General features: G+C 34.6%; 1 protein-coding gene across 50 annotated transcripts; it reads left to right on the forward strand.

Annotated features, from left to right (window-relative positions):
* Positions 1 to 405: 405 nt before the first annotated feature.
* LOC114188930 (uncharacterized) lies at positions 406 to 7,516 on the forward strand. 50 transcript variants are annotated; one of them, XM_085674343.1, is made up of 14 exons: positions 409 to 2,102; positions 2,478 to 2,555; positions 2,678 to 2,833; positions 3,000 to 3,157; positions 3,497 to 3,519; positions 3,696 to 3,785; positions 3,908 to 4,045; positions 4,242 to 4,334; positions 4,745 to 4,842; positions 5,013 to 5,060; positions 5,389 to 5,456; positions 5,789 to 5,859; positions 5,945 to 6,027; positions 6,622 to 7,516. In XM_085674343.1, exons 1-4 carry the CDS (start codon positions 2,081 to 2,083, stop codon positions 3,041 to 3,043), a joined length of 300 nt encoding a protein of 99 aa, XP_085530469.1. In that variant the 5' UTR covers positions 409 to 2,080; the 3' UTR covers positions 3,044 to 3,157; positions 3,497 to 3,519; positions 3,696 to 3,785; positions 3,908 to 4,045; positions 4,242 to 4,334; positions 4,745 to 4,842; positions 5,013 to 5,060; positions 5,389 to 5,456; positions 5,789 to 5,859; positions 5,945 to 6,027; positions 6,622 to 7,516. The 50 variants fall into 50 exon arrangements, 14 of the variants coding, with proteins under 14 accessions (XP_085530460.1, XP_085530459.1, XP_085530469.1 ...); XM_085674342.1 differs by having other exon boundaries at positions 3,696 to 3,776; XM_085674340.1 differs by having other exon boundaries at positions 3,696 to 4,045.
* The last annotated feature ends 4,150 nt before the right edge of the window (positions 7,517 to 11,666 follow it).

Here is an 11,666-nt window from a genome sequence, read left to right on the forward strand (position 1 = left end):
ATGCAAATATTTCAAATAATAAATAAATTTCATACTGACAGATTCTTACCCTAAATTTAACACCATACATATATATATATATATATATTAAATTTGATGATATAAATACAAAAATATTTATTTAAATAAAAGTATATTAAAGGTGTATATAATGTGTACAATTTAAAATTTTAGAAATCAGATTTAAGATTGGAGCAATCATACAAATTTATTTATCTTGACTAGAAAAGTTAATGAATTATTTCTTAATAAAAACAAGATAATACTCATAAATAAGTTTTTAAATATCATAAAATTGTTTAAAATAATAACTAAAATGTTATTTTTCGTTGATAAAAAAATAAAAACAATTCGATTAACAGCGAATTTGCATCGTTAACATCTGTTTGTAATTAACCCAAAAGATAAGATAAGAACGAAAAGATTATATGCATCGTAACCGTGTAATTTCCCTCCCACCGCGTAACCTCAGCGCTATATATACCCACTGACCTCGTGTCAATCTTCTGTTTGAATGGGATTTGAATTTTATTGGTATTGTTTCGAGGATTGTCGTCTATGGCTTTGGGGATTGTGTTTCCATTCTTGATCAAGTTTCTTTAGGGTTTTGCGAAGTGTACGGAGTTTACAATCAATCAGTGTGTGTTGTGTTGTCGGATTGAACAACCGCGAGCGTTTTGTTCGATCAAATTGTGTTTTGTCGGATTGAAGAACCGCTAGCATCCTTGCTTTTTGTGGGATTGAAGAATGCAAGAATTATCAGTAGATTTACGCCAATTCTAAATAGAATTTATTTGATTATGTTGAGTTTTGGGTTTTTTGCTTAATTTCTTTACACCTTTTCAAATGGTCGCCGCTGGTACTCTGACATCTTTTATTTTATTTTATTTTTTTTTTGCATACGAATGATATGAAAATAATAGTTGTTCGGAACAACCTAAGTTTTCTCGGCGTCTCCTTTCTATTATATAAGTTTTTTGGTATTGATCATCGAACATAGGGATTGAACTATGATTTGTTTATCTGCAGTGGTATTTGGAATAGTTTTGTAACCTCCTGAATTGAGAGCGTTTATCGTGTTCTTGTTCTTGAATTTGCGGAACAATGAAGATACGGTATGGATGTGGTATAGGAGATCAGGTGAAGTGTTAGGTTTTGTTACCATTATGTTTTCTTAAGACGATCTGATTGGAGCCTATCAAATTTGTTGTTTGTGTTCATTCCTATGCAGCATGTCCTCGAGTCTGAGATTTATTTTGGCCATTGAGAAGGTAGAAACGAGTTTCGATGGCTGGCTTTCGATGTACCGAATTACTTTGATCTTCTTAGATGTAGGAAGGTACATGCGTTAGCCATGGGGATTGTTTTCTTCTACTCATGTTTCAGCTAAGAGAGGCAATAACTCTAGATTATTAAACTTATTGCAAAGCTTTATGTTTTATTATGTTTCAATTTACTAATTTTCTTGAGAATGGCTATGGTCTCTCTTGTTCGTCGTAGGAATGTACATGAATCAGCCATTGTCCTACATGAATCAGCCATTGTGTTTGTCTAATAAGCAATAGCAATACTTGGTCTCTGAAATTATGATCATTGAGTTTGTTATGGAAATTTCTCCATCGGTGTTTATTGAATTTGTTTATTCATGGTATTGTCTAGGTCTTTTATCTTCTTCCGAGATTAATTATTTTTTTATTCATGGGTTGTATTTCTATATGCATTCAGTTGGAGGTCTTGTAAATTCTCACTATATGAGTTAGAGGCTTTGACATTTGCGGTTTTAGACGGTTGACTCTGTTCATTTTGATTATCTTCAGTTAAGAGGATGTCTATTGGGTTGTGGATGCAATATTGTTGACTCTGTTCATTTTGATTATCTTTTCATTTTGATTATCTTCAGTTAAGAGGATGTCTATTGGGTTATGGATGCAATAGCTGAATATTATTGAACTTATCGTATAGGTCCTTCATCTTTTACCAGACTAATTATACTTTTCTTAAATTCATGGGTTGTACAAGGAAACTACAAAATGAAGGGGATGCATAGTCTGCAAATGATGGTGGTCATGTTTTGGGAACAATGGATGGAGATCCCGTGAGAGGTTTCATTACTATCTTTACATTTCAGTATTGTGAAATCTTGGGTTTTATTATCTTTGCATCTAGTATTTTCATTGTATTCTCCAGGCCAAACTTGTGGAGTGGGAGATCTTGTAAATACACACTATATGAGTGAGAAAGTTTGGCATTTGTGTTGTTGGGGTCGACTCTTCATTTTGATTATCTTCTTCTACTAGTGTTGTAGTGAAGATGATGTCTATTTGATCGTGGAGGCAATAGCTGTAGTTTATTGAACTTACTACATATCTTTATTTTTTTTTTTCACGTTTTGATTTACTTTCTTTCTTATGTGCTTCAGTTGGAATGGTTGTAGTTTCTCTTATTGGAATCGTTGTAGTTTCTCTTATTGACTGCAGGATTGTACATGTGTCAGCGATGGTCTTTCTTTAAGCAAGAGCAATGCTTGATCATTGGACATTATGATCGTCGAGCTGGTTGTGGAAATTTTTCCATTGGTTTTCTTTAATTATTAAATTTGTTTGTTCATCCTATTGTCTAGGTCTTTCATCTTCTACCCAGTTTGATTATAATTTTCTTGAATTCATGGACTTCATAGGGAAACTAAGAAACGAAGTGGGGTGTAGAATGTGCAAGTGGTGGTCGGCACATTTCAGAAGCAGTGGATGGAGAAACGAAATGGGTGCAGAGTGTGCAAATGGTGGGTGGTGGGCAGTTTTCAGAAACAGTGGATGGAGATCTGGTGAAACTTTAGGTTTTATTATCTTTGTATTCAGTATTTTCGATGCCGTTATTCTTCAGATAAACTTGTGGAGTGGGTGATCTATTAAATTAGCATTATATGGGTGGGAGGCTTTGGCATGTGTTGTTGGAACATTAACTCTGTTGATTTTCATTATCTTCTTCTACTCGTGTTGCAGTGAAGAGGATATCTATTGAATTGTGGAGCCAATGGAGCCAATAGCTGTAGATTATTGAACTTACTACAAAGCTTTATGTTTTGTTACGTTTCCATTTACTGTCTTTCTTATGCGCTCAAGTTGGAATGGCTGTAGTCTCTTTTATTGGTTGTAGGAAGGTACATATTGTCTTTATCTAAGCAAGAGCAATACTTCAATCTTTGAACATTGTGATCATTGTTAATGGGAATTTCTCAATTAGTTTTTTAATTCTTGAATTTGTTTATTTATTGTCTAGGTCCTTCATCTTCCACCCAAATACAGCCAATAGCTGTAGATTATTGAACTTACTACAAAGCTTTATGTTTTGTTACGTTTCCATTTACTGTCTTTCTTATGCTGTTTTTCTTATGCGCTCAACTTGGAATGGCTTTCTTATGCTGTTTTTCTTATGCGCTCAACTTGGAATGGCTTTCTTATGCTGTTTTTCTTATGCGCTCAACTTGGAATGGCTGTAGTCTCTTTTATTGGTTGTAGGAAGGTACATATTGTCTTTATCTAAGCAAGAGCAATACTTCAATCTTTGAACATTGTGATCATTGTTAATGGGAATTTCTCAATTAGTTTTTTAATTCTTGAATTTGTTTATTTATTTTCTAGGTCCTTCATCTTCCACCCAAATTGATTATATTTTTCTTGAATACATGGAGTTTTCAGGGAAACTATGAAATGAAGTGGGTTCAAGGTTTGCAAATAGAGGATGGTTGGCAGGGTTTGGAAATAGTGGATGGAGATCCGGTAGATCCGGTGAAACCTTAGGTTTTGTTATCTTTTATAAATAGGCACTATAGTGTAAGAGGCTTATACATGAGTGTTGTTCGATTGTTGACTCTGTTTATGTTGCTTGTCTTCTTCTACTTGTGTTGCAGCAATGAGGATGTCTGTTTTATCGTGGAGACGGCAAATTATTCAACTTACTACAAAGCTTCATGTTCTTTTACGTTTCCATTATTCCTATGTGCTCTAGTTTAAATGGCGTGGTAGTCTCTCTTATTGTTTCTAGGAAGGTACATTTGTCAGCCTTAGTATTTGTCTAAGCAAGTGCAATACTTGATCATTGAACATTATGGTCATCAAGCCTGTTATAGAAATTTCTCCATTGGTTTTTTTAATTCTTGAATTTGTTTATTCCTCTTATTGTCTATGTCCTTCGTCTTCTACCCAGATTGATTATAGTTTTCTTAAATTTTTTGGGCTTTACAGGGAAACTAAGAAATGAAGTGGGTGCAGGGTGTGCCAATGGTGGGTGGTGGGCGGCTTTTGGAAACAGTGGATGGGGATATGGCCAAACCTTAGGTTTAATTATTTTTGCATTCATTATTTTCATTCCCGTTTTTTCTTCATGCTAAACTTGTGGAGTGGGAGATCTTGTAAAAATATGCACCGTATGAGTGAGAGGCCTTGACATTTGTGTTGTTGCACGTTAACTTTTAATTTTAATTATCTTTCTCTGTGTTGCAGCGAAGAGGATGTCTATTGGTTCATGGAACCAATAGTTATAGATTATTTAATGAAGTTTTTTGTTTAATTACAATTCAATTTACTATTTTTCTTATGTGCTTAAGTTAGAATGGTTGTAGTTTCTTATTTGTTGTAGGAAGGTATAGGTGTCAACCATGGTGTTTGTCTAAGCAAGAGCAATATCTTTGAACATTGTGATGATCTTAAATTGATTGTAGTTTTCTTTAATTTGTGGGTTTTTCCAGGGAAAAACTAAGAAATGATGTGGGTGCTAGGTGCGCAAATATAGAGGGTGGTTGGCAAATATTTGGAAACAGTGGATGGACATCCGGTGAAACCTTAGGTTTTATTATCTTTCTTTCCATTCGTTATTTTCTTTGTCGTTGTTCTTAATGTTCTTCATGCTAAACTTGTGGAGTGAGATATCTTATAAATAGGATTACATGAGTGAAAGGCTTTGACATGTGTCTTGTTTGATTGCTGACTCTGTTTATGTTGATCGTCTTCTTCTAGTCGTGTTGCAGCAATGAGGATGTCTGTTGGATCGTGGTGGCAAAAACTGTAAATTGTTGAACTTACTACAAAGTTTCATGTTTTATTATGTTTTCATTTTTTATTTTTCTTGTGTGTTCGTGTTTGAATGGTTTTAGTCTTTCTTATTGGTTGAAGGTACATGTGTCAACCATGTTGTTTGTCTAAGCAAGTACAATACTTGATTGCAGAACATTGATGATCAAGCTCGTGTTGAAAATTTCTCCATCGTTTTTTTTTAATTCTAGAATTTTTTATTCATCTTATCTGTCCATGTCCTTCCTCTTCTACCAGATTGATTATAGTTTTCTTAAATTCATAGGCTTTATAGGGAAACTAAGAAATGAGGTGGGTGCAGGATGTTCAAATGGTGGGGTGCTGTGCAGATTTTGGAAATAGTGGATGGGGATTCGGTGAAACCTTAAGGTTAATTTTTTTTTTCATTCATTATTCATTATTTTCATTTTTGGGTTTAATTATCTTTTCATTCATTATTTTCACTACGATTTTTCTTCATGTTAAACTTGTGGAGTGGGAGATCTTGTGAATACTCACTTTATGAGTGAGAGGTTTTGACATCTGTGTTGTTACACAGTTTACTCTGTTGATTTTAATTATCTTTTTCTACATGTGCTGCCATGATTAGGTCATGGAGCCAATAGCTTTTGATTACAAAGCTTTATGCTTTATTACGATCAATTTACTATTTTTCTTATGTGCTCAAGTTGGAACGCAATAGTCTCTCTTATTTGTTGTAGGAATACATGTGTCAGCCATGGCGCTTGTCTAAGCAAAGCAGTTCTTGATCTTTGAACATTGTGATCATCGAGTAATTCTTGAATTTGTTTTTTCATCTTACCGTCCTTCATCTTCCTACCCAGATTGATTGTAGTTTTCTTGAATTCATGGGTTAGTCAGGGAAACTAAGAAATGATGTCGGTGCAAGGTGTGCAAATAGAGGGTGGTTGGCAAGTTTTGAGATCCGGTGAAACCTTAGGTATGTGTCAGCCATGTGTGTGTCTATGCTAGTGCAATACTTGATCGCTGAATATTATGTTCATCAAGCCTGTTATGGAAGTTTCTCAATTGGTATTTTTAATTCTTGAATTTGTTTATTCTCTAAATGTCTATGTCCTTTGTTTCCTACCTAGATGGATTATAATTTTCTTAAATTCATGGGCTTTTTAGGCAAACTAAGATCGCTATTTTTATTGCCATTCTCTTCAGATTAAACTTGGTGGGAAAGGTTTTGAAATCTGGCAAAACCTTAGGTTTTATTATCTTTGAATTCATTATTTTCTTTGACGTTATTCTTCATGCTAAAGTTGTGAGTGAGTGGGAGATCTTGTAAATAGGCACTAAATGAGAGGCTTTGACATTTGTGTTGTTGGACCGTCGGCTCTGTTGATGTTGATTTTGATTGTTTTCTTGTACTCGTGTTGCACAGCTAAGAGGATGTATGTTGTATCCTAGAGGCAATAACTGTTGAGTATTAAACTTATTGCAAAGCTTTATATTTTATTACGTTTCCATTTACTATTTTCTTATGTACTCGAATGTGAATGACTATTGTTTCTCTTATTGGTCGTAGGAAGGTACATGTGTCAGCCATTGTGTTTGTCCAAGGTGGAGCAATTCTTGATTGCTGAAATTATGGTCGTTGAGCTTTTATGGAAATTTCTCATTTGGTTTTTCAGAATTTGTACTTACCCAAATTCATTATATAATTCATGGACTCCACAGGGAAACTACGAAATGCAGTCAATGCATAGTGTGCAAATGGTGGGTCGTGGCCATGTTTTTAATAGTGGATGGAGATTCGGTGAAACCTTAGGTTTTATTATCTTTGCATTCTGTATTTTCATTAACGTTATTCTTCAGGCCAAACTTGTGGAATGGATGATCAAGCAAATAGGCACTATATGAGTGAGAAACATTAACATTTGTGTTGTTGGGGGTTGTCTCTTTTCATTTTCATTATCTTCTTCTACTAGTGCTGCAGTGCAAAGGATTTATTAGTTGTAGGTTATTGAACATACTAAAAAGCTTTATTGTGGAGGCAATAGTTGTAGTTTCTCGTATTGACTCTAGGATGGTACATGTGCCAGCTATGTTGTTCGTTTACTCAAGAGCAATACTTGATCATTGAACATTAAGATCATTGAGCTCTACGTGTATATTTCTCCTTTGGTTTTTTAGTTATTAAATGTTTTTATTCATCTTATCGCCTTGGTCCTTCATCTTTTGCCCAGTTTGATTATAGTTTTTTTGAATTCATGGGCTCTGCTGGGAAACAAAGAAATGAAGTGGGTGCAAGGTGTGCAAATGGTGGGTGGTGGGCAGGTTTCAGAAACAGTGGATGTAGATCCGGTGAAACATTAAGTTTTATTTTCTTTGTATTCAGTATTTTCACTACCGTTATTCTTCAAACTTGTGTGGAGGGTGATCTTGTAAAATAGGCATTATATAATTGTGAGGCTTTGAAATTTGTGTTGTTGGATTGTTGACTCTTTTGATTTGATTATCTTCTTCTGATCTTCTTGCATGGAAGATATTTATTGGACTGTGGAGGGAGGAAATAGATTTTAACATACTGCAAAGCTTTGTTTTATTTTGTATCTATTCACTATTTTTCTTATACTTGGAATGGTTGAAGTCCCTCCTATTGGTTATACGAAGGTACATGTGTCAGCCTTTGTGTTTGTCTAAGCAAAAGCAATACTTGATCGATGAACATTCGATGAACATTAAGATGGTTGTGGAAATTTGTTTATTCATATGAAGTCTAGGTCTTTCATCTTCAACCCAGTTTAGTTTTCTTGAATTTATGGCTTTACAAGGAAATTAAGAAAAGAAGTGGGGGCAGAGAAACAGTAAACAGTAAATGTAGATCCGTTGAAGCATTAGGTTATATTATCTTTGTATGCAGTATTCTTTAGGACAAACTTTAGCAAGAGCTCCTTATTAAATCTTAAAGGAGTCCAAAATCTTCTCCTTGGGACTTTCCAAACTTAATTTTGTTTCTTTTCCAATTAATAAATGTGTAAACGAATTTAGTATTGCTATCCCTCTCTCTAATTTTTTTGCATCTTGAACTTTACTTCCTCAAACACAAACAATATCTGGTTATATGTAGTTTTCCTTTAATTCATATTTCCTTTTCATTTGGTTTTTGTATTTCCACCTTTCTATAGCTCGTTAAACGTATTTTATAAAAAATATTAGCGTTATTAACTACAAGTTTTTGTCTTTTTTTATTTTTAATTTAGCTTCCAAATCTTTTATTTTTTCATTGAATAACCTTAATAACATAGTTTCTCATATAGCCTTTATAGAAGATTTAAAATTGTTAGCTTTCAATAAATAATCTTCCTTTCTAAAAGCTTGCCTTTGATTTGATGTCAAGCTCAAATTTGTTTAATTTCATTGTTGCTTCCTTCCTTATTGACCTACACCTTTGTTATTATCTTGTTATTTACCCATTGTTGTGTTCTGAAATAGTTTTAAACTGGCTAAACTTGATGGTTTGATTTGATTATCATGGTTGTATTGATGGTGTGTGGTTCATAAGAGGCATCGTGCGATGAGCATGGAACAAATGTGGTTGACTTTACTCTTTGATTAGATGGTTTGCTTCTTTCTTTAAAAAGTTCTGCTCAATTTTGATGTCTTCCGTAATTACTAATTGAGATGTTTAACTTTTTTTATTAGCTTTCCAGAGATGTTTAACTTTTTTTATTAGCTTTCCAAAAAGCTTTCCATTCATTATTTTTTTAATACGTCTGAATTGGACAGGAATTGATGTGTTTCTAAGCACCGATATGTTTTAGAGAAGAATTTGTTAAGAGAAGAATTTGTTAATTTCAGTTGAATTGAAGAATTTTTCTTCGATGGATAATAACAACTCTTGATAAAATAATTTTCTTTGTTAATTATTCTATTTGTCTACCGAATCCAGGTGTTGATGATTTAAAGGGAGAAAAGAACTCAGATCTGTTATCGGCAATTATAATACATGGGAATAAAGGAACATTGATATGAATTTTCGGTTAGTGATGGTAGAGGGTGCTTCAGATTTGAGAGAAGAATTTGCCGGAGATATAGAACTACGGTCACCAACTCGTTTCTTGTTCTACTGTTTCGGTCTACAATATAAATATAAAACCAGAAATTTGACTTTGCTTAGTCCATGTCATCAAAATAACCAATCACATTATGCCATGTCATCATAAGAAAATATTCATTTGGGGTGCAGGAGGTGGGTCTGGGTATTCATTTAGTTTAAATAATTTTGAGGTACTGGAGAAACATTTGGGATGCAGGAGAAGCCCCTTCACGACTGTAATATGTCACTTATTAGCGGTTGAAAAGTGAAATAGAAGTACCATACTCTTAGACGTATTATAACTTATAAGAATTACAAATATATGTGAAATAGAAGTACCATACTCTTGGACGTATCATTAAGCAGGTACATTTAGACTCCGGTATCGGGTATGAGTTTAAGAGCTTCAACTTTCCTCCACAATTCTGAGAGACCTTGTCTCCTAAAGGAAATTTTGAAGGTGATATAAACATTAAAAACTTTCAGAAGGTGATATAAACTTTAAAAACTCTTGGAGCTTCGTTCCAGAGACTGAACATTAAAATTCTTTCTCACCAAGTCCTCTTGTTGTCAGTGCAGGTGCCTCAATGCGAATGCCTCCGGGAAGGCACTCTTATTACCTTTTATAGAGAGCACATGTCAGAAATAATGGGATATACGGTGAACAAGAATAAAGGCCAAAGGTGTACACAGCAAAAGATCTCACCAGGCACTGAATTTTTGTTGAGGGTTATTGAAGCCATATCAAGAATTTTCTCCACCCGAGCACCATCAAGATCCTGATGTTAATTAATATGAAACATAGCTAACGTACAAAATGATGATGTTAATTAATATGAAACATAGCTAACGTACAAAATGATCATATATCATGCATTTTTGCACTGAAACACGAGCGGAAGTAAGTGGGAAACGAAGTATATTTTCTGTGACACATTAAAAAAAAAGGACCAAGAAGCTTACAGAAGGCCTTAGTTCAACAAGAACCAGGTGATTGTCACTACCACCAGAAACCAGTTTATATCCATGCTCACTTTACCGCTGAGCAAGAGCTCTACAGTTAGCAACAACCTGCAGGATAGTATTATTATGAGCGTTGAGTGCCATGTGCCAAACTATATACTACGCCCGATGCATTTTTTTGTTTTGTCCAAATGGATCTTTGCCCAGTTAAAATTCAGCGACAAAGTATAGTGACTTTAATGCTCTCTGATTCATGAAGTCAACTATTAATATGTAAACCAAGCATGCGAACTGTGCATATATTAAGAAGCATGCACAGTGCCTATTAACTCCAATTATTTGCAAAAAGAATCTCAACTCTAATTTATTGCATTCCTATATATAGCCATTGTCCAGAGTAAGTAAGAAATGCTTGTCCAGAGTAAGGTCAGAAATGCTGACTAAGGCCTAAACCAACTCTCTTAATAACTGTAATAACTGTAATTGGGAAAGCTAAACTTCTACTCCACACCAATGGGGTAGGCTTCATAATCTTATTTTTCTTCTAAATTTTGCAGTTATTGATTATATGATTATGAAGTGATAGGAAGGGGCTACCTTCGAAACATACAACAGAAGTGGTAAAGCAAAATAGCATTAGCGTTCTGCACTTCTTAATGAGACGTCTATATCCTCTAGTTTTGGATTGAAAGAATTGGAAATATAAGCCAATCGTGCCTAATGTAACATCTATCTTCATTCTGCATTTATTCCACTGAGGATAATTCTAGAGATCAGATTGGGTGGCAAAGATATATATTTTGTTTCTTATCAATACATAATAGCAACCTTGGTTGATTCAAAAGTAAGCACCAAAAGGCTGTTTAAAATGATCATGTACACACCCTTATGTCCAATGATGAAATAGGCAATCGATGTACCTGATTCTGGTAATTTTTAAACTCTGGAGACTGGGTATACTTCAAGCAAACTGCTAGTCCTCCAATTGTGTGGTTATGAGGACCACCCTGGAGAAATCTATCACTATCAAATCAAAGAAGCAGGAAGGTATAGAGGACGCGTGCATCTTAACTCCATAGGAGCACAGGATCCATGCACCTCAATTAGAATAGTTACAATAAAACTATTAAGAGAATATTCCTAATTTACCTGAAGGAAGATGGCCTGCCAAGTGATTGTGGCTGAGGTCAAGAGTCAAAAGCTTAATGCAGTTTACCATCAACTCTGGCAGGTTTCCTGTGATCTGATTCCTTGAAAGATTCAACCTACTCAGCAAGTCAAGATTTCCTATTGACTTTGGAGTCCAACCAGAACATCTGTTTGCAGAAAGATCCAATGTATCTAGACTTTTCATTTCTCCAATCCAATGTGGAATGCCACCTGAGAATGAATTCCCTTGCAAGTTGAGAAATGTGCATGAGGTGAGCTTTTGCATTGATTCAGGAACTCTCCCAGAGAGAGAATTGCTGCTGAAATCAACCAACTTCAAAAGCAAGCAGTCTCTAATATGCTCAGGAATCCTACCAGTGAAGAGGTTCTTCCCCAGCCTCAACTCCCTCAAATCAATC

This window comes from Vigna unguiculata, chromosome 6 (genome assembly GCF_037176805.1).
Source record: "Vigna unguiculata cultivar grain cowpea cultivar isolate G323 ecotype 2 chromosome 6, ASM3717680v1, whole genome shotgun sequence".
NCBI classification, from domain to species: domain Eukaryota; kingdom Viridiplantae; phylum Streptophyta; class Magnoliopsida; order Fabales; family Fabaceae; genus Vigna; species Vigna unguiculata.

What these genes read in the sequence shown, in the direction of transcription:
- LOC114188930 (XM_085674334.1), top strand. Translation starts at nt 2,081, where the DNA reads ATGGATGGAGATCCCGTGAGAG. An exon ending in GGATGGAGATCCCGTGAGAG is followed by an intron (nt 2,103 to 2,477) that starts GTTTCATTACTA and finishes TATTGACTGCAG; the next exon opens with GATTGTACATGTGTCAGCGA. An exon ending in ACATTATGATCGTCGAGCTG is followed by an intron (nt 2,556 to 2,677) that starts GTTGTGGAAATT and finishes TGGACTTCATAG; the next exon opens with GGAAACTAAGAAACGAAGTG.